The sequence below is a fragment of the Alosa alosa genome, chromosome 14 (assembly GCF_017589495.1).
Source record: "Alosa alosa isolate M-15738 ecotype Scorff River chromosome 14, AALO_Geno_1.1, whole genome shotgun sequence".
Taxonomy (NCBI): Eukaryota; Metazoa; Chordata; class Actinopteri; order Clupeiformes; family Clupeidae; genus Alosa; species Alosa alosa.
The window spans coordinates 5,721,096-5,742,899 of record NC_063202.1 but is presented as its reverse complement, the minus strand read 5'-3'; the positions used below and the strand labels follow the sequence as shown (position 1 = coordinate 5,742,899).

General features: G+C 44.9%; 1 protein-coding gene across 3 annotated transcripts; it reads left to right on the top strand.

Annotated features, from left to right (window-relative positions):
* Window positions 1–200: 200 nt before the first annotated feature.
* On the top strand, window positions 201–21,559 carry mpped2a (metallophosphoesterase domain containing 2a). Of its 3 annotated transcripts, none has more exons than XM_048263099.1 (4): window positions 201–546; window positions 2,436–2,731; window positions 12,533–12,714; window positions 21,329–21,559. In XM_048263099.1, exons 2-4 carry the CDS (start codon window positions 2,604–2,606, stop codon window positions 21,556–21,558), a joined length of 540 nt encoding a protein of 179 aa, XP_048119056.1. In that variant the 5' UTR covers window positions 201–546; window positions 2,436–2,603; the 3' UTR covers window position 21,559. The 3 variants fall into 3 exon arrangements, with proteins under 3 accessions (XP_048119056.1, XP_048119057.1, XP_048119058.1); XM_048263100.1 differs by lacking the exon at window positions 201–546 and adding an exon at window positions 1,519–1,681; XM_048263101.1 differs by lacking the exon at window positions 201–546 and adding an exon at window positions 1,519–1,719.
* The last annotated feature ends 245 nt before the right edge of the window (window positions 21,560–21,804 follow it).

The window sequence follows — 21,804 nt, the reverse complement described above, 5'->3', positions numbered from 1 at the left end:
AATGGCTTGATATTGCATCCAACGAATCCAAAGTGCGCAAAACAAAACAGACATAGACAATTGCGCGCGTGAAATACTCACGCCATAAAGACATGTAGTGAGAGCAGAAGAGAAAGACGGCATGAAAATTCACCACGTGGAAGCGCCGCCACCGCGTCTATCATGGCTGTTCCTCCCCTGCATACGTACAGTGAGCAGTGGGGTAGGCTGCACATATTCAAACCCTGCACACGCCGCCATGCCTAAGCGGGGCTGTGCTCTAGAACGTGCTCTCTGACCCCAGTGGCAGTCCCTTCTCACTACACTGCGGTCGAGACTCCCCCTCTCCCAGATCGAGGCTTGCTTCTGCTCTCTCTCCCTCCCTCGCTCCGTCTCTGTCTGTCTCGCCTACTCTAAAGCTAGCCCGGAGGTCCCTCAGGGTCGAAGGTTCTGCCCTGCCTGCTCCGAGTTCCACCCCTCGGCCACCGACATCTGCATTGCCTCTCGCATGGACCAGCGTCTTTAAGTGAGAAGAGGGCGACCCCGACGCGTACCGGCCACTGAAAGGTATTCACTGCTCGCTTTAGCTTTGAAATTCACACAGGGAAAAAAACAAGACACAAAGCCGTAGGTTAGAGGTGCCTTGTCATTTACGAGGGAGAGCACGGAGGTTAGAACCGCGGCTCGCTGCCGAATAGCCTCGTTTACAGCTATACATTAGACACAGAATCTCAAGTTCATGGGTTCATAGACTATATTTTCTGTTTTAAAAATTGAATTGTTGTGGAACTCGACGCGGTTATCTCGTAATATGTAGTGTCAGGTTCAATTTGGTCGTTTTTCCCTCTTTCTCTTAGATAAGTCATCTGATTGAAAGAGTACACTCAGTACTTGAAATGCGTATTCTGCTCAACTTAACCTCGTTTTCCTACATTTTATTCCACCTAGGGAGAGTTAAACAGAAAGGCGCGCATGTTGAGAGCTTTATCAGGAGCAAAGTCGTGTATTTAAAATGCAACGGCAGGTTTTAGCTGGCTAAGCTAGTTGTTGCTAGCAAGCTACTAAGGTAAGCGTTCGGTTTTGCAGAATACGCAAAGTGTACCAACGTTGCACATTGTTTTATGTGCAGTTGTGCACAATTTGACAGGCTCCCACAAAGAATACCGGAAAAAGTTTATGAATGAATAATATTAAATCTCACTGTGGTGAGTAATTCATATTCAAGTGCAATCAAATTTGGAAGCATTTTTGTGGTTGTGAATATATTATTTCCCAGGCCTGAGTTGCATTGCATAGAGGGAGGGATTTTTGGATACACTGACAACGCCAACATTATTAGGCTACATTCAATTGGTGGTGTGGTGCAGGGTCATATTCTTTTCTCGACAAGTGTTCCATCAACTGCCCTGCGCTACATTGTCTCTCAGCGTCGTTAAATTATGAGTAAATGCAAGCAATACATTGTAACAAGTCCTCAAGTGCTTGCACCCACAAGTTGCTTCAAGTTGTTAATGGATTGATTTGTTGGCTATTAGGTGGGTTTAGGGTGAGTGATGGAACGCCGGGGGTCCTATATAAAAAGCTTGAGGGGGGCGATGTCATGTCCACATTGACTACTGACGAATCATTCGAAGGACCGTTGAGAGAGAGAGAGTCTGGAAAGAATACAAGCAGGGGGAACATCAGTGCGCGTCGTGAAGTTGTGAGTTGGAATCGTCTGAGCACTGGGAATAATCACAAGTCGGTTTAGTTATTTGGTGAAATATTTGCAGCCTGTAGTTTATTTACTGTAAAGTTGGCGGTCTTCTTTAATCATCGAGAGTTTTTTTTTTAAATACGTGAATCTTAGCTTTTATGTAAAATATTTTTAACAAATTGTTTACCTCTAGACAATTTATTCTTAATACGCTAACATATATTTTAAACTCAGAAAATTTACGATAGAGAACACACAGACGATTAAGTAGGCTTCTTCATCTAATTTAATGTGTTAATGGTGTTTTTACAGTGATAGATATATCTGCTAGAAGAGTTTTCAACTAATTTTGTAATCAGGCTAACTATTGTACAACTGTTCTGAAATGGAATCAATATTGATTAGGCTACCGTGTTTTAATTTAGAATTTACCTAAATAAGTTTAGCATATTTTTACTATGTTCACTTCATTGCATATTGCAATATCTATAATATCACTTAGAATATTGAAAGAATTGAATGGTCATGCAATGCAACGTAAAATCATTAGACTTTTACAGGGAGTAGTTCAGAAAAAATCATTACTGTATTTTTTTTCCTTGTTGTCATACATCACCTGTAAGATTTTTTTCAGCACCTTCTTGTGCCTGTGTTGCATCCACGCTGCTCTTTGTATTTGCAACCTACTGTATGTCATAAGACCTGAGGATACTGACACCAGTCTAAATGACCCTGTCTCCTGTCTTGTTTCCTCCCACAGTGCAGATCCTGTCCTAGTATAGCGGCGAGCAAAGAAGGAGGAAGAAGTTGTCGTTGTTTTCCTGTCGTCTTCATTTTCCCACCTGAGTGGAGGTTCTTGGAGGATGCCGGCCGTGCGTCTCGGTGCAGGGACCTGGTAAACTTTCTAATGGTGTGCGTGTGAAGCAGGATGGCCCACGGAATGCCGGCACAGGGCAAAGTGACCATTACCGTGGACGAGTACAGCTCCAACCCCACGCAGGCCTTCACCCACTACAACATCAACCAGAGCCGCTTTCAGCCACCCCATGTCCACATGTGAGTATGCCAACATCGCCGCCACAAATCTCTTCCTGTCCTCCTTTTTAGTTCCGTTCCGTTGGGTTCATGCCGACCCCGCTCTCCCTTTCACTCCATGCACACAGGGTGATTTGTGCAGGAGCTTGTGTTTCACGTTTGTGCCATGGCCACTTTGTTTTGCGTCATTCCTTGCTTGAAGTTTGTTTTCGACTCATGACTGATGATGTTGTTGATGATGTCAAACAGTGTCAGAGTGTTGCTGTTTGTGTGGTTAGGTTTTGCTGAAAATGACCTGCACTGGAATTTCTTAATATGCTTTGTTCCATTTATGTGCATGATAAAGCTAGTTGCCTTCTACAGAAAGATTTTGTTTAACTTCCCTACAATTATTTTGTAGATTGTGTAAACAATTGAAACACAATGATAATTATTTTACCGCCACATAATCCGAGTGTGAGGTTTGTTTTTCAATCATAGACGTTTAATCGGTGAGACTAGATTTCCTAAAAAGTAAGCTGTGTGACTATTTGTTTTTGATTTCTGACACTTTTAAATTCTGACAAGCTTAGTAATTTCATCCTAAATGTTTCTGAAGAAAAACATTTCTCAACAATTTTCCCTCAAACGGATTTGATGAGTTACAACTCATTTGTTTCCATTTCTACTTACCGTTCTCCAAGATTGCCTATTATTAAATTCAGGAGCACTAATGTCCAGGGATTTTATTGTGTGTGTGTGTGTGTGTGTGTGTGTGTGTGTGTGTGTGTGTGTGTGTGTGTGTGTGTGTGTGTGTGTGTGTGTGTGTGTGTGTGTGTGCGTGCATGTATAATGTCCAGCAAAGACGCGTTTCATTTCACCGGCCACTGGTCCACCTCCATTGCCCGTGTCTTCATTCCCCGTGGCTCTGGCCTGTCGGTTAAGCCTGTGTAGTTTTCTCAGCGTCCTTAAGCTCTAAGGCGGCGGCCCCTCGCCCCAAATGGCCCTCCCTTAATGGCAGGGCCGCTGCTTATAGAATACCCGCTCTGTTCTGGGAAAGTGGGCCTTGTTTAGATTTGCCAGAGATAATGATCCGACTCGCCCTGGGCCAGCGCTCCATCTGCATCCACATTATTTGGACATAAATAAAAAATCAGAGCTCCTCTCTTTAAAGATACACACACACACACACACACACACACACACACACACACACACACACACACACACTCGGAAAAAGAAGGAAAACGAACGAGGGGGGGGGCCTTTGAAACTCTATACATGCTAATGTCTATGTGTGTGTGACTTTGTGTGTGTCTGTCTCTCTCTCTCTCTACTACTACAACACACACTCTTTGTCTTTCTTTCTCTCTCCTGCACACACACAAATACACTCACGCACCTTCCAAAAGGCAACTGTTAGCCGTCTCTTTCTCTCTGGCTTTTTTTAAAAGGAGTGTTGTGACTCTTGTGAGTTGCACAGCACCGTGCTTTGTGTGTATCGCGGCCAAACACGCTCACACACACACACACACACACACACACACGGCAGTGCTCCCTGACCCACATAGGAGAGCACACAGCCCCTCGTACATCAGTAGCAATTACCCTGGCTAATGCGTTGCAGCGTGACCCTGGAGTCAAAGACGGCGTTCTCCTGAGCACGGGACTCCCTCGGCCCCTCGCAATGCACACTCACAGAGCCGCCATTTGTTTGTTTTGGGATGTTCGTATTGGCTCCTTTCACTCCCTTTTCACATTTGTTCCACATTGTTTTCTTTTCTTTCTTTCCTTCTTTCTCTTGTCGTCCCCCCTCCTCCCTCCTCTTCCTGTTTGAATGTGCTGGCGCAGTAAACACAGGGGGCAACAGAAAACATATGCTGTCGGTATGGTAATCACGCGGCAGCCCGTTTCAGGGAGATCTACTGATCTACTGATCTACTGGACGAGGGATGGCCCGGCGTGAGTGGAGAGGAGATGGCGACTGAGCGGCGCTTTGGTGTCAGGCCCGTGTCGCTGGATCAGTTCCTCATTTGCTCTCTTCTTAGTCTAGATCTGAACGTTCGAGCTTAGTAAGGCGACCGCTACAATGCCTACACACCTGACTCCAAGTCTACCTATCGGCTCTCCCAAATTGGACCCACTGAAATGTTTTTACTGGACGTCACATAAATTGATTTGCGTGGTCATTGCGTCACTATCATTGCGTCACTACAGCATCACAGACCTTACTGTCCTGTATTTGACCCTAGGCAGATGGGTCAGGCCCTTGAGTCGTGGATCTGCTCGAGGTTTCCTCCTATATGTATCTCAATTCTAGGGAGTTTTCCTGCGCCCTGTTACCCATGGGCCTCTCTCTCTCTCTTTTCTTTTCTTTTCTTCCTTTCTTTTCTTTTTTTCTCTGATCGTCTACATTCTGTAAAGCGCCATGATACACGTGTAATGTTTTGGCGCTCTATAAGCACAATAAATTGAATTGAAATTGAAATTCAAAGCTGCGTGGTATATCCCCTATTCTCCCTGTATTGGCAGAGAAATGGATCTTCTTACAGATCCCCTTTCTACAGTATTTTCATCAGTATTAGGTTGGGCGCAGACTGCTCCTCAGGCTGTTAGTTTAGATAAAGATAAGTGATGAGCATAATAGGATTGTTAAAACGTCATGTCCTCTGACTGGTAAACACACTACGCCTTGAGACTCACGTGTCTTTTATTCTCCTTGTTGGTTTTCACTCGTTCCATAAATCCAGATGCCATCCTTAGTTTCATGTTAATTATTCCCAGCCAATGAATAATTAAGAAGCTCATGAAAGTGTGAATCATTTAACAAGTTCAACTCGGCGACGCAGTGAGCGACAGCAGGCAGCATGTGCTCCACAAGCCCTTGTTGTAAAATCGGGGATCAAGTCTGGACCCCTGGTTCTGTCTGTCAGCCGCTGTCTTGCAAATGGACGCGTGCCTTACAACTGACACCTGGTCTCCCACACTCTGTATTACAGTTACAGTGTGCACTGAGTAAAATTCACAAAATGAATGAAAGCCACTGGGATGACAAGTTACCCAGATAAATCCCATCTACACGCAACCTGCAACCATTTTTTTTTTTCTACTCCGCAAATTAAATTCTTGTCAGACATGAAGAGACCTCCCATTATTGTTTTTTTCTTAGAACGTTACAGCTTTTCAACACCAATTTTTCAGTTTTAATTTTTCAGTTTTCAGATTTAACTTCAGTCACTTCTAAATATACAGTTTTGCCTCAGTGTTTCTCTCTCTTGTGGTCAAAGTAATTGTTCCAGTCTCAAGATTTTTAAAATTAATACTATTTCCTGAAGGGTCTTGGTACATATTCCTTCTCCTCTTATTTTATAGTAATTCATGTGTTTTCTCATGATTGGTTATAGAAATGCAGTGCAGTACACACACACACACACACACACACACACACACACACACACACACACACACACACACACACACACACACACACACACACACTGGACTCTTCCAATCAGGGGCGAGATTGGAACTAGCAGAGCTTGATGGGGACAGTAATTGTTGTGAGCATCTCCATGTCGGCCTCTTCCCGGGCCCAGTAATGCAAATGTCCTGCAGAATTAAATCAGGCAGACATCACCTCTCTCCTCTATCCCTTTCTCCTCCTCTCCTCTCCCCTGCCCTTCTCTCTCGTCCCCTCTGTCTGTCAGTCCTCCGTCAGTCCTCCTCCTGTCCGTCCCCTCTCTGAAGAGGCCTTGAACCAGGGAGGATGTGGCCCTCGGCTCCCAATTTTAGCTCCTTTTGTGTGCGGCGGGCGGGCGGGTGCATGGAGGGGACCCTTCCCTAGCCCCCACTAGAGAGGCTTTGAAATGGGAGAACCCTTGATTAAGCCGGCGGGCCCCTTCTGCTGCCTGCGTCTGAGGACCGCGGGTCGCCGGGGTCAAGTGACAGTTGACATTGGGCAGGTCTGGTCCTCAGTGTTGATTGAAGTCTCTCTCTCCCTCTTTTTTTTTTAATGCGGGCAGAGGAGACTTCCTGCTTTAGGGCAGGGTGGAGACACAGAGGGGCGAACGCCTCGGGCTTATGTCACCCTGACTTGCAGGCAGCCCCTTCTCACACACAAACACCAGGGCCCCCCTTGTAACGAACTGAGAATGTTGAACCTCACGAGCAGCGGTGGGGTGGGGGGGGGGCTGTCGCATGTAGTGCTCTTCACCACCAACCACATGAACTTGCTGTGGTGACCAGAACAAAAAAAAAGTGGCCTTGTCACAATGGGTAGGGTCTCATTCACAGCTATGTTCTTTTTAATTTTTTGCTTTTTCCTCGGCCATGATTTCAATGAGCCTTTTCTTCCCCCGTCCTTGCAACAGCTCGGCGCGCGTGCTCAGGCCCTGAATGCGTCTGCACAAGTGTCCGGTGAGGAGGACGCAGGAATGCTCGTCCTCCTCGCTCGCTCGCTCACTTCACGGCCTCCCCGGATGCGGCCGCGTGTAAATTAGCACGGGGAGCAAGAGAAGGTGGTGGCCGTTTATTTAGGAATGCATCAGCGGTGGGCTTTGTCTGCTCTGCAGTGGGATTCAACACTTTTCCATCAGGCCCCATTACACCTCTGCTGCATCGTAGAGAGAGAGAGAGGGAGGGAGGGAGAGAGAGAGGGGAAAAAAAGCTGCAGGAGTACATTAGAGCTTGAGCACCCAGTCACCCAGACTTATATTAAAACCCTTCTACTTAAAGTGTGTGTGTGTGTGAGAGAGAGAGTGTTTGTGTTTTCTGTTTGCCTTTTTCTCTCTCTCTCTCTCTCTCTCTCTCTCTCTCTCTCTCTCTCTCTTCTCTCTCTCTCTCTCTCTCTCTCTCTCTCTCTCTCTCTCTCTCTCTCTCTCTCTCTCTCTCTCTTTCTCCTCTCTCTCTCTCCCTCCCCAGTCCAGCTCTACTCCTCATCTTCATTCCTCTACCAGCAGCCTCTCCAATTTCTCTCTCCTTCTTCCCTCTTTCTTTCTCTCTCTCTCACACACACGCACACACAGACATACTGTACTCTCACACACAGACACACTCTGACATTTCTGTGCTCAATTTGTTTCTCTGAAGTTTATTGAATTAGTGCCGACGGCTGAAAAGCTGAAGATAAGATAGACGTTCCTCTCTCTCTCTCTTTCTCTTTCTCTCTCTCACTCACTCTCACACACTCACACACACAGTGTGTGGAGGAAATGCATTTTGATGTTTCACCTTCGAGAGCAATAAAAGTGCCTAAGATGGGGAGTGGAGGAGCAAATGTAAATATTTGTTAGCTCTTGATGATTATCATTTAAAACATTTTCTCTCCCTCTCTCTCTGGCTTGTCGTGTTTCCCTGGCTTGGTTTATTACACACACACACACACACACACACACACACACACACACACACACACACACACACACACAGCTTCTGAGGGAGGATGATAAGGAGAAAGAGTCCATTTCCCGCCACAGATCAGTGCCGTGGTGATGCTATCCCCATCAAAGGCTTGGCTGCGGGGCACTCTCTCTTCCCAAGCTGCACCAGTGCAAACTCCAAAACATGCTCCTCTGAAATATTAATAGTCACAGGGGTTTGGGTCTCTCTCTCGCTCTCCTTTTCTTTTCTTTGTTTCTCTCTCTCTCTCTCTCTCTCTCTCTCTTATTCCATCACCCATCTTCAAATGGAGTCTCTGCTCTCGGGCTATGGCAGACATGAGGAGGCTCAAGTGGTCAGCGTCAGAGAGAGCAACAGGGGTAGCTATAGCGACTAGATTGGACCGGAGTGGGGAGAGCTTTCTCTGTTCGATAGCAGTACCTTTCAGAGGCTATCACAGTTTTTGCTTTTTGCAGTTTTTCTCTTTTTTTTTCAAGCATTGCTTCTAATAATTTGTTCTGTGGCCATATTGCTTCTCTCCTGCCTGGTTGTTGATAAGTTGGTGGAGACGCATAAATTGGGCATCTAATAACGAGGGAGAGAGGACGGGGGCCGGCTTAAGTCCATTAGCGGTTCTGTGAATGTCCCCTGAGCCGGCGAGTTCACCGCTTGAGTCCCAAATTAGTGCAGCCACTGACCAGACAATCACCAGCTTGCAAGGAGGGCAGAGAGGGCGGGGTCAGGCCATGTCTGCGAGCATGATTCAGGCTTCTGATTGGCTGGAGCCTGTTTTGTGGAGCTCAAGGCAAGTAGATGGAGCCCTTCTTACACAGCTGTTACCAGTCGACATGAAAGTGCCCTCGAATGTCAACATGTTGTGTGTTTATTGTATGTGTTTTCATAGTTTATGTTTGCTTATGTCTTAACACAAAAGTCCCCACCTCCTTCAAAAGATTAATGTTTAAACTAAACCTGAATATTTTGGTTTAATTCTATTGATATCTAGGCTGTTTCTGCACATTGTATAAATAATAATGTGTTGTATTATTCATGGGTTTAATTAGAAACGAGTGTTTTTTTATAACAGCTGGCTGCCTTAGATTTTATGTCATGAAAAGTAGTTTTCCTTTTCCACACTTTCCACAAAAGCAGCTCAGGAAATGGCACACAGGCCAGTCTGATTTACAGTGATTTAAGACGCGATGAATTAAGATGCGCTCAGACCAGAGGGGCCTTTACACTTTGACCCAATTCAGACGTCTGTTTTTCCAAAAGGCCAAAGAGTGGAGCGGGCTCTTGTCAAATAAAATCTCCCTTACAGATATCACAGAGGCTTCCCTCACTGCCCCCTCTCTCTCTCTCTCTCTCTCTCTCTCCCCTTACTGTGCCACATGTGCCTTTAATAAAGACTCTGCTCTGTATCCGCTGTCTGTCTCTCGTCCTTCTCCTTTCCTCTCCTTCGCTTCCTTTTTTTTTTTTTTTTCTTCCCCCTTTTTCGTTCCCTCTTTCTCCTCTCTATCAGCGGTTGGCTGAGCACATCAAGGCTTTTTATTCTGAGTTGCCGTTTTTTGTGTTGTCTCTTCTGACGAGGCGAGATACTCCCCTTTAGGGACTTGCTGGTATCTCTGAGTTTAACAGGTACTCAGGCCTGTGGTGGCTTTCTGTACTGTATTACCATGTTTTATGGAGCCACTCTCATCTGTGTGATTTTCTTTTTCCTTTTTTTTTTGTCCTTTTTCTTCTCTTGTCCGACTGGATGATAACATTATCACACACACTTCACCCCCCGCCATCCTCCCCCTCTTTTAGCCGTCTCGCTTTCATTTTGGGCAGATTTGGTTTGGAGGGAGTGGTATTTCCCATGGTTTTATCCTAACCCGATTTTCTCGGGGAATAAACTCGCGCCTGGAATAATCTTCCCACTCCCTTACACCTGATGAATATTTAAGATGCCAAGGACGTCAAACACAAGCTCTCTCTTTCAGTGCAACCGCTCTGTGTGTGTGTGTGTGTGTGTGTGTGTGGCAGTTTGTGTTTGTGTTTTCGTTTGGGTGAGGGTGTATACAGACTAGGCGAAAACAGCTTTCCTGTTGTGCGTGTTTTTTTTCTTGGTGGCGTTTTCACTTGCTTGACACATAGTGGAAGACAGGTGAAAATGGGATCCTGTGTGTGTGTGTGTGTGTGTGTGTGTGTGTGTGCACGCATGTTGTGTTGTGTGTTTGCACGGGTGAAACAGGGTGCAGAAGTGACAGGGAAAGAAGCTGGTGTGGATTATGAACAAACTGTATGCAATCTCCGTAAATACTCAGCATGCATTCCTAAATGATTCAGAAAGCTCCCCCACCCCCCATCTCACCCCCTTCAAAGTTATGCATCGTATTTCTAGGGGCAGGAAAACACGCTACACACAAGCACACATACACACAAAGCCATGCATACGCACACAGACTTAGCCCATTACAGCTTGGCATGTTTTAATTGATCTGGGTCATTTTCTTTCATTTAATGCCAGATTAAATCTCAGCGCCGGAGAAATGTGAAACTCTCCCTTTTTCTCCTTCCCTCTTTTTTCTCTCTCTCTCTGTTTTGGTGCATGCAATCTCAGCTAGGAGGGTGTGTGTTCTCTTTGTCTTTCCCAAAATGTGTGTGTATTCAGGCAATTTTAGAGGGTATGTGGACCGAGCACTTTGACAGGCTCCTGCCCTCATTTTGTGTGTGTGGGTGGGTGGGTGTGTGTGTGTGTGTGTGTGTGTGTGTGTGTGTGTGTGTGTGTGTGTGTGGGTGGGTGGTAATGAAGGCATGTCACAGGCCTTTGCACTCTCACTGCCTCGGTAACTAGAACTGCCAACTCTATGACTTCACGTGCCACAGAGGACAAAATCTAATCAGTGTGTGTGTGTGTGTTTTGGGGCTGTGAAAGATGGAGGAAGAAAGGGAGTGTGTAAGGGTAAGAGAGTGTCATAGGGCAGTTCAAGTGTGTCTGAGCAAGACACTTAAGACGTTTGTGTTTTTTGTGTGTATATATACTATAGTACATATTCACTGCATTAACATTCATTTTGCTGCATTCAATCAATAACAAATATGGCTGTCCCTTCAGCTTTCTTTCGGCTTCAGTATTTCTCCCTCTCTCCTGTATTTACAGAGCAGTCATTTCCCATGCTGGTGGCCCATTTCAGATGTTCTCGCTCTCCTTACAGCCCGACCTCTCGAAATGATTTTTAGCCCCTTCTCTCCTGTTCGGCTCTTTTCTTTGTTCGATTGAAACCAGTCCCCGTCATGTATTTTTCCCTCTTTTCCTGCATGTTAGCAGATTTTTTTGTCTGTTCTAGATGCGCCCACACACACACACACACACACACACACACACACACACACACACACACAATTTGAGGCTCTGTAATGGCAATAACCGTATTTTGCCATCACGTATGATTTCGAGGAGTGCTTATGCCCCCCCTTCCTTGTCTCTTTGTGTATGTGCCACTGCTTATCTAGGGCCGTAATGGCGGTTATGTGTGTTCAGCCGAGACGGCATGCCTCTCCGCGGCGCACTGCACAGTGAGGTGCGGCTCTCGCTCTCGCTCTCGCTCTCTCTCTCTCGCTCTCTCTCTCTCGCTCTGTCTTTGTCAGGCAGAAGACGCAAGTGTTAATTAGGGAACGGCGAGGCCTTCTGTGGACTGACATCCCCTTTTAGTAATGAAATAATGGAGGAGATGGAAAGTGCTGCTTATTGAACATTGCTGACTTCAATTACAGCCAAGATCACTCTTTCACTCTTTCTCTCTCTCTCTCTCTTGCTTTCTTTCTTGTTCCTCACCCCCCTCTTTCTCTGTCTCCATTTCTGCCTTTTTGCTTTTAGATGAAGTGCCCCCCCCTTCTCTCTCTGTTTCCTTTACTCTCCCCTCTTTGCCACCACCAGCCCCCTTCCCCAGCCAACTCCTACGCAACCTTTTGTACAAATAAATAAATAGGATCTCCAGACGAAACAAGCGTGATGTCTTCGAATGGAAAGCCAATCCTGTCCTCTCCTTAATTCTTGCAGCTTTGCGTTTGGTCTGGGCATCAAAGAGCTGAGCTGCCCTTCCCGTCGGTTAGAGAGGATCTCTCTCTCTCTCTCTCTCTCTCTCTCTCTGTCCCTTGCTTTTTGCACTCTTAGCGCTGGTGCTCAGAGTGCAGCGGTATATTTTAAGAGTGGGCTGTAGCAGAAGTCAATTATTCTGTCTAGACATTGACAAATGTGATATTGTGCATTTTTATTTAGCTGTATTCTGATGTCCGTTGATATCCATTTTGTCACGTGCAAATGTTACGAAAAGTCTGTGAGATTGAAATTTAGTTTCAATCTTTTTTAGCTTTTTTGCACCTGCATTGTCTGGATTTTGTGACCTTTTTAACAGATTATTATTTGTTTAAATATTTCTTTATTTTCATCTTTCTCTCTCCCTCCTTCTCTCCGGCTCTTAGGGTGGACCCGATCCCTTATGACACTCCCAAGCCAAGCGGCCACACGCGTTTTGTGTGTGTGTCCGACACACACTCGCGGACAGATGGCATCCAGATGCCGTACGGCGACGTGCTGCTGCACACGGGCGACTTCACCGAGCTGGGCCTCCCGTCCGAGGTCAAGAAGTTTAACGACTGGCTAGGTACAGCACCTCAGTTAACCCCCGCTCAGTCCTGCTTAACCCCCGACACTGCACAGACAATCTGCCTGTGTGTGTGTGTGTGTGTGTGTGTGTGTGTGTGTGAGAGAGAGAGAAAAAGAGTTAGATGTCGGCAGTTGATCAGTGTACTGAGCTCCATGACGGCTTTGCAGTGTCTGGTCAGCCGGTCTCTCAGACAAGTGTGTGTGTGTGTTTGTGCGAGTGTGTTTGTGTGTGTGTGTGTGTGTGTGTGTGTGTGTTTGTGTGTGTGTGTGTGTGTGTGTGTGTGTGTGTGTCTTCCTCTCTTAACTCCACTCTTATCTCTTTCTCCATCTGTCCCTCATTCATATTCCCCAATACATTTACCTGTATGTTCATATATTAGCATTCCTTAATACATTTCCCTTTTTGTCTATATTCATGAAACATGTCCGTTATAAATGTATTCATAGTGCTTCATACTGTACATGGGTCTGTGTCTAGAGTCATATTCTCTCCTACATTGGCCTATAAGTCTGTTGTCATATGTCTTTATATATTTGTCTCTCTAGTAAGTGTGTGACTCTCTCTCCTTCTCTGTGTACACACTACTCCAGACTTTACAGCCCTCATCATTACGGTGGGCTTCTGGAGCTGTTAACACACACGTTGTTTACTCTGTTGGGTTTTTGGATTAAGGCATTTTATCTTCCCCTCTCTGAACAAGAAAGCGAGTCTTGAGATGGAGCGTCTGTTTTCTTTGCCTTTATTTGTGACACGTGTAGCACATTGCTTTAGTTGTTCTACTAATTAAGCTGCCTTTATTCTTATCTCCCTCTCTGTCTCTCTCTCTTTCTCTTTCTCTCTCTCTCTGTGCCACTACATTTGTTTTTGTCCTCTGTTTTTCCTCATGAAAGGGAATTACATTTTGTGCTATTTTTTTGAAACTGTCATTGATGAATTCCATTAGTTTTTTTAAAGACTTATTTATATAATTCCGGTCTTTTCTCTCTCTCATTACATTACACATTTTCTGAACCAAATAAAAATGAAGCTAATTTTTGTGATGCCAGGTATTGTCAAGTGAAGGCTCTTAGACTTTTGTGAAAGCAGGACCATTTTCAAGCTTCTATTCAGCCACATTCACTCACTCTCTCTCTCACACACACACACACACACACACACACACACACACACACACACACACACACACACACACACAGCAGTCTAATGGCTTCAAGGAGGTACTACTTCAAAATTTTGCACAAGCAAGATGACCATGTGGAAGGTCTGTGTGTGTGTGTGTGTGTGTTTGTGTGTGTGTGTGCGTGTGTGTGTGTAAGAGGGGTATTCTGGTTCCAGAGGAGTAGTATTTATCAGAAAGAAGAGAAGCATGCCGAAGCCATTCATTGGCGATCTCTGCCTGCCTGTCTGCCTGCCTGCCTGCCTGGGTACAGAGCCACCGCTGTTGTGCTACTCCTGCAGCCTTCCCTGAGCGCATTTAAAACATGCCCACCATCTCAAGGCTGCCCTCTCTCACCCTCTGGCATTCCCTGCCACGGCCGTCTGGATGGCTGTCTGTCTGGCTGGCAGCTTGCGTGTCTCCTGACGTCCCTCTTTTTTTTTTTTTTATGTTCGTCCCTTCTGGTGTCCTGTCCTTTACAGCTCTCTCCCTCTCATCTCTGGGTGGCCGAGGACACGCGCCTCTGCTCGGAGTCAGGTTTCACGGGGGACGGGTCACCTCTGTGGTCAGGCCTGGAGTAGCGAGGGGGCCTGCAGGCCGTCACCTCCGCTACCTGCTGCTGGTTCAGGCACACAAATAACCCAGCAGTTTCTCATCTTTTACATGTCTGTCAAACACACACACACACACACACACACACACACACACACTCCCTCTCTCTCTCTCTCTCTCTCTCTCTCTCTCTCTCTCTCATGATCTCTCTCTCTCTCTCTCATTATCTCTTTCTCTCTCTCATTATCTCTTTCTCTCCCTCACACTCTTTTTGTGCTTTACCCTTTATCCTCACTCATACCCTCATCATCTGTCAGGAGTGAAGTTTAAGCATGTGTGTGTTTGTGTGTGTGTGTACGCAGTGCCTGTCAGGAAGACAGAGGGCCTGTGCGTTTTAATGGCTCCCCCAATCTACCTCAGATTAACACATCAATCCTGGCCCTGCACCACTCTGTCCTTAATTTATCTGTTTAGCAGGTCCTGATGCATGACGCGCTCTCATTAGGCCCCGAGCGAGCGTAAACATCACTCACCGACGGCCCGCACTCATCAATACACACAGCTACATGCTGTCATTTACACACACACGCACACACACACACACACACACACACACACACGTGTAATGTCTGTATCTGTGGGGATACGTGCGAGAGCGCACTTGCTTTCGTGCTTTCACTTGTTTGTGTCATCGGTTCTGCCCTCTGTGAGGGTCTAAATATTGTCTTACAGTCTTGTTGTGTACCTGTGTGTGTGTGTGTGTGTGTGTGTGTGTGTGTGGCAGGGCAGGGGTCAGGGCCGTGGGCTTTAGATTGGCACCTGGTTGGACAAAAGTGTGTTGTGCGTCTTCATCACCCTCTGTGGAGTGTGTGTGTGTGTGTGTGTGTGTGTGTGTGTGTGTGTGTGTGTGTGCTTTTTGTGTTTGGCAGAGCAGGGGCCAGTGTGATGGGCTTTAGACTGGCACCTGGCAGAACAATAAAGAAACAGACAGACAGGACACAGTGGCGCCACTCTGCCCCTTGAACTTTAGTGTGTGTGTGTGTGTGTGTGTGTGCACAAGTGAAAGTTATTTAGCATCAGCTGTGTGCCCGTGAGAGCATCAGGGCTTAAGTGATGCTTGTATTGTCTTTTTCCATTTGGTGTGACTGTGTGTGTGTGTGTGGGGAGAGTGCACGCGTGTCATCCCAAGCCCGCCATGTTCCCGCCATACCTCCTGTCACAAGGGATTGAAATACAACATCGGGGGTCGAGAGGGTTGGGAGGGAGGATCAAGAGGAGAGAGTCAATCAGCAGTCCCCCCCACCGCCCCAGCCAATCAGCAGTCCCCCCCAGCACTCCAGCCAATGAGCAGTCACCCCCACCACTCCAGCCAATCAGTCCAGCACACTCGCACTGCTGTCACACAGGCTCAGGCTGCTGGGTTTTATTTTGTTTCTATTGCTTTTCTATAGGGTATAGCTGTATTGCATTGGTGTGTTGAGGTTAGGGCTGTCACTTTACATTTGAAAATCGATTGCACAATCGATTGGACCAACCAACACAAGTTTCGAAAACTAAAATAGGGAATTGATTTTAACCAAATATGTACACTATTAATTTTAAACGAATTAAACAAATGAAAAAAAGATAGATGTAACAAAACTCAGGAACAAGCAGAAAAATAACAAAGAATTCCAAAGTGCAGTAAACATAATTGATGAAAGCTAAAAAAAAAAAAAAATTCCCACCAATTTTACGACCGAAGCACCTTTTACAATCGGCTGCTGTGTTGCTGGTGTTTTGCCAAATAATTGAGGACAATGCGATCAACCTGTGCTACATGAGAGATACGAGTGATAAGCCCTAATAACTTGAGGAGTTCGATATGGAAGCTCTTCAGGGTTTGGGTATATCAAACTATGGAGAAGGACAAAGCGGTATGCAAACTGTGCAGTCGTGAGTTCTACGTAGGGGAAATTTGTTTGACATTTCTAATTGTAAACGCAGCCACGTTGAAGCCTGCAGTAATGTTTTCATGTTATGGCAGTCCACTCTGCTTGTTTTTCGAGAATGTTGCACTCCTGTTTTGTCATTGTGCACGAAACTTCACACCATTGTGCGTCTTCAAGCGCCCCCTTTACGTTCGTCCTAATGCCTGTTAGTTGTTAGTGGATTGTCCTATATTTGGCGTTGAAAATTGAAACGTCTTTAGACATGAAAATGAACAATTATGTCTCAAGAATCGAACAGGATTTTTTTCACAAAAGTGACAGCCCTAGTTGAGGTAGATTATGAAAAGCAAGTAAAACTGATTTGTCTATACTAGCAAAACACACACACACACACACACACACACACACACAGAAATGTCATTTCTCTTTGCCAGTTCCTGGTGAGGGTAGAGAATCATCGGCTCTGGCATCTGTCTGTCAGTCTGGTGTTTTTATCACTTGGGTTTTATTACATTACTGCATATATTATATGTGTGTGTGTGTGTGTGTGTATATATATATATATATATATATATATATATATATATTTATATATATATATATATATATATATATATATATATATATATATATATATATATATAAATATATATATATATATATATATATATATATATATATATATATATATATATTTATATATATATATATATATATATATATATATATATATATATATATGATATATTATTACTTTCCTATGGACCTGAGATGCTACCAGGTGGGATGAATCATTTTGAACAAAACTCAGAGAAATGCACAGAAGTACTGTGGAAATGTAGTGGCATGAAGTCTAAGAAATGAATGTAAATCCCCAATGAATCCTGTCCAGTCAGAGCGTGTTTCATCTTACCGACTTGTTTTTCCTCTGGTTGACTCTTTTGGAAGCAAGGGGACATGACAAGTTTTTTTTTTGTGTGGGGATGGATTTTTGTTTTTTTCTGTACGTCTTTAAATTGTTTAGACTGAGTGATTTCTTTCCTTCTCTCTCTCTCTCTGCCTCTCTCTCTCTCTTTTCTCTATCCCTCTCTTGCTCGCTCTCCTTTGTGTGCCTCTCCTTTGTAATTGGTTGTTTTTATTCTGGAGCCTGGTGTAACGTAAACAGCTATGTATCATTCCCAAGCCTGCCCTTTCTTCTGGCTGCTTGGTCCTGCAGGCTAAATGATGCAGAGAGGAACAGAACGTTTTTGGGAAGAGGGCGTGGGACTCTTTCTTCGCCCTCTTCCCCTCTCTTTGTGTCACTTTCGTCTGTCTGTCTGTCTATCTGTCTCTCTCTCTCTCTCTCTCTCTCTCTTTGTGCAATTGTTTTTCTGTATTTTCTGTGTATACTACTTAGCCATTATAATTGAGTCCTTGCACGGCTGCCACCTGGTCAGGTCTGAGATGTGATTGAGTTAAAGGAGTTAAAATGCTCTGTTCCCCAGCTGTGTGTCCAGCAGGGCTGCTGTGATGCATGGTCTGGGACGTAGGCTGAGGCGATTGTTGTACAAGACAAAGTAAAAAAAAAAACTTTTGAAAGCTTCTGTCTACTGCGTCATCTGCAGTTTAAAAGGAACAGCATGGCTATAGTTGCTGAAGTGTGTATTCTGATTTTTTTCAGTTGGCCTAGAATGATTTCTTTTTTTTTTTTTTAAGAGTAGATTCTGATAACTCCGGATGCGGATGTGCCTCTGGCGTATTCAGTTATCCTGTTCATTTGCTGGGCTTTTCTAAACACCTTGCCATGTTGTACTCTAAACAATGTCATGGAGTTGACATTGTGGAAAGCTGAGTAACTGTGTGACGTGGAGTTGGGAGATTTGAATTGACCTTTAGGCTCGGCAAGGCCAGTTTATTTATAAAGCGCATTTCCAGTCTACACAAAGGCAATTCACTGTGTGTTACATAAATAAAAGCAAAAGGAGCCCAATATGAGACAAATATGAGACCAATAATCAATATAATTCAAAATCAATAATCAATAATTAAAAGGACACAGCAAATCATTAAAAAAAGAGTAATATTACTAAACTAGAAGGGGAAGTCGGAGAGCATAGACCTCTGACAGGGCTAAATGCTGTACAGTACGTTGTGTGGCGCAATGTCGGCGAAAAGTGAAACTGAAGTCGTGTACTACTGAACTACTGTATCAAGTGATGATACAAGGCTGATTTGTTTATTTGCTAGAGATATAATATAGATATGGTGGGTGAAAGTGAGTAATCGGAGTTAGACTACTAAGATTTCAGCCCCGGTCTACTCTTTGGTTTGTAGCACAGAAGAGTTGAGGTGTTTACTGTACTAATGTTAATTTGCTTTGCTTTGTTGCCAAACACGATCATTTCTGTATTTTGCTTATTTAACTGAAGAAAACTTTGGCTCATCCAGTGATTTAATCACTCTAAACACTGACACAATGAGTCTATTGGGCTAATAGTCATCTGGTGAGAGGACCAGATACTGTATCTCTGTGTACAATTCAAACAAGCCATAGTGCTGTTGTACACACATCAAGTTGCAGATTTGACACAATCTCAATGTTCTGTCAGCCCTTTGTCCTCCTTTTCTCATCTTGTTTAAGTAATCATAGTGTTTTTGGAGCAGCGTCCTGTATTGAAATAGCATGGCAATGGCAATAAAGCTCTCCTGCTAGGGTGCAAGAAGATGGAGCGGGCTGCTGGGAATTGCATCGGCGGTCACGTTGGCATCACCAACAGTACCGGCCCAGCTCAGCTCGGCCCAGTATAGGACTGTACACACACACACACACACACACACACACACACACACACACACACGGGCCCTGGTCTAGTTCTGCTGATGCTGGGCAAGCCTCCATGCAAATGGTCGCTGTGATGGTGTTATGCAGCCAGTGAGGATTGGAGAGAGAGGTAGGAAGAGGGTCTTCTCCTCATTAGGTTAGACAGGGATTTATGAGTCGGTGGTGGCCCACACTCACGCCGGCTGGCTGGCCGCTAATTTAATCCAGAGCGGGGAGATGACAGAGCGGGGACTGTAGATGCCCATGGCAGCTGAGGCAGTGCTGTGCCACACACCACTATTCAGTCCACTCTGGTCCAGTCGGAGATATAGAAATAGCTTTCACAGAATTTTTTATCTTTTGAAAATTGTTGTACAGTTATTGTGTAGGGAAATTTTACCGTAAGCTATATTCTTTCTCTCTCTCTCTTTATTTTTCCTTCTTCATTTGATATTTTTATATATTTATTCATTTGCTTTAATCACTTGATTCTGTATGATGACCTTTTTTTGTTAGATGATTATCATACTAGATTTGAAAAAAAATATTTTCAATATTTTTAACATTTAACAGCTAGAAGCAAATCTTAAAATATGTTCTTTTAATTAAAAGTTACTTTGTTGATTATCGGGAGCCTTTATGCTCCTTGAAATTCTCTAAGCTGACAGCAACAACATTTGTGATGTTGTGAAATGTTGCAGTGGTTGTAGCCATCTTATCTGTAATTGTGTGTGTGTGTGAGAGAGAAAAGAGAAAGAGAATTTTTTTTTTTTCTGATCTGTACATATGTGTTTGTATGCGTGTCTGCCTACAGTACATGTGTGTCTCTGTTTTTGTACCTTGCCACGAGCGTGTGTCTGTTCCTGAGTGTGTGACTATGTGTGTACTACATGAGTGTGTGTGTGCGTGCACTGGTCCTCTCCGCCAACCCAGCGGAGGAGCGCTGAAGAGCGCTAACAGCTGGGGTTGAGTGCTCAATCAGAGCGCGGTGAGGAACGGCGTGTCCCCCTCGTGTGCCATCACCGGCGCTGCACAAAAGCCTCTCGCCAAGAAGAGGAGGGAAAGGTCAAAACACGAGGAATTGAAAAAACGCCGCCCTGACTTTAATAGATGTTCGGGGCTATTTTGGGTCGACTCCAGCACTTTTTTTCCCCCCTCCCTCCTTGCCTGGAGACTCGCAAGGGGGTGAAAAGAGGCAACGGCGGCCCATTAGGAACAAACAGAACCTTCACCTGGGTTTGTGATCCTGCGCCCCCTCCTTTTTAAATGATGTCAGTGGGTTGGTGAAATATTTCCTCTCCCCTCGTTCTCCTGCGCGGTGACCCACATAAAAGAGTAAGACATTACTGTGTCAGCAGCAGAACTAAGAGCTTTGCCAAAACACACACACACACACACACTCACACAGCTGTAAGTGTAATCTTGTAGCTGTGTGGAGTAACGAGCCTGCCATGGACATGTGTTTTTCAAAGTGAGATGAAGAACGTTAAGGGGACTTCTCTCACTCTGCTGTCCTTTCCCCAGCTAAGGTCCACTAGAACTTCCTGACCTTGCTAATTTACTGGACAAGTGTCGTTGGCAAAAGAGTGAGAGAGCGAGAAAGAAAGAAAGAGTGTATGAGTGTAAGTGTGTGTGTGTGTGTGTTGGTGTGAGTGTATGTGTGTTACTGTACAGTAATTTCCTGTGTATTAGCTGCATTGTGTATAAGCCGCAGGACAGTGTTTTATTCAAGTTAAAAGACACAAAACCATATTAACACCATATTAACTGCCCCCTTCATAGCTGTGTTAGCTTCATAGCTGTGTTAGCTTCATAGCTGTATTAGCTTCATAGCTGTGTTAGCTTCATAGCTGTGTTAGCTTCATAGCTGTATTAGCTTCATAGCTGTGTTAGCTTCATAGCTGTATTAGCTTCATAGCTGTATTAGCTTCATAGCTGTGTTAGCCGCGGCTAGCAGTTGGGAAGTTACGGTAGTTGTCATTATAATTATTATCAATGTTCTTATTTGATGAATGTTCTCTCCTCAACCAGCTGCCCCAGGTGCTTGTAAATTTTCTTTTTTTATGAATTGCGTACGTGTTGTACATTTTGATGTGAGCATGTTTGTGCCTTCTTGTGCCGTGATTCATGTCTCTGTGTGTGTGTGTGTGTGTTTACTCTTCCCCCTGACAGGCGGACTCCCGTACGAGTACAAGGTGGTGATCGCTGGGAACCACGAGCTGACCTTCGACAAAGACTTCATGTCCGACCTGGTCAAGCAGGATTACTATCGCTTTCCGTCGGTGTCCAAGTTGAAACCCGAGGACTTTGACAATGTTCAGTCCCTGCTCTCGAACTGTGTTTACCTGCAAGACTCTGACGTCACCATCAAGGGCTTTCAAATATACGGGACGCCATGGTGAGTTTCCCCTCTCTGGTATGAGGACAACTGCTTGTCTGTCCATTCAGGATTAAAATGTTGCCAGGGGAATTTTTTGTTTTTTTAAACTTTAGAGTGAATTTTCATACACATTTACGGCTCGTGTCCATTATCGCGGCAAAGCCCACCGCGTCGCACATAGCCCATTCATTTCCTATGGAGAGCGGCAAGGCGGGGTTTACGCTTCCGCAATGCACCTTGGGAAGGCGGCGCTGCCATTCGAACAGAA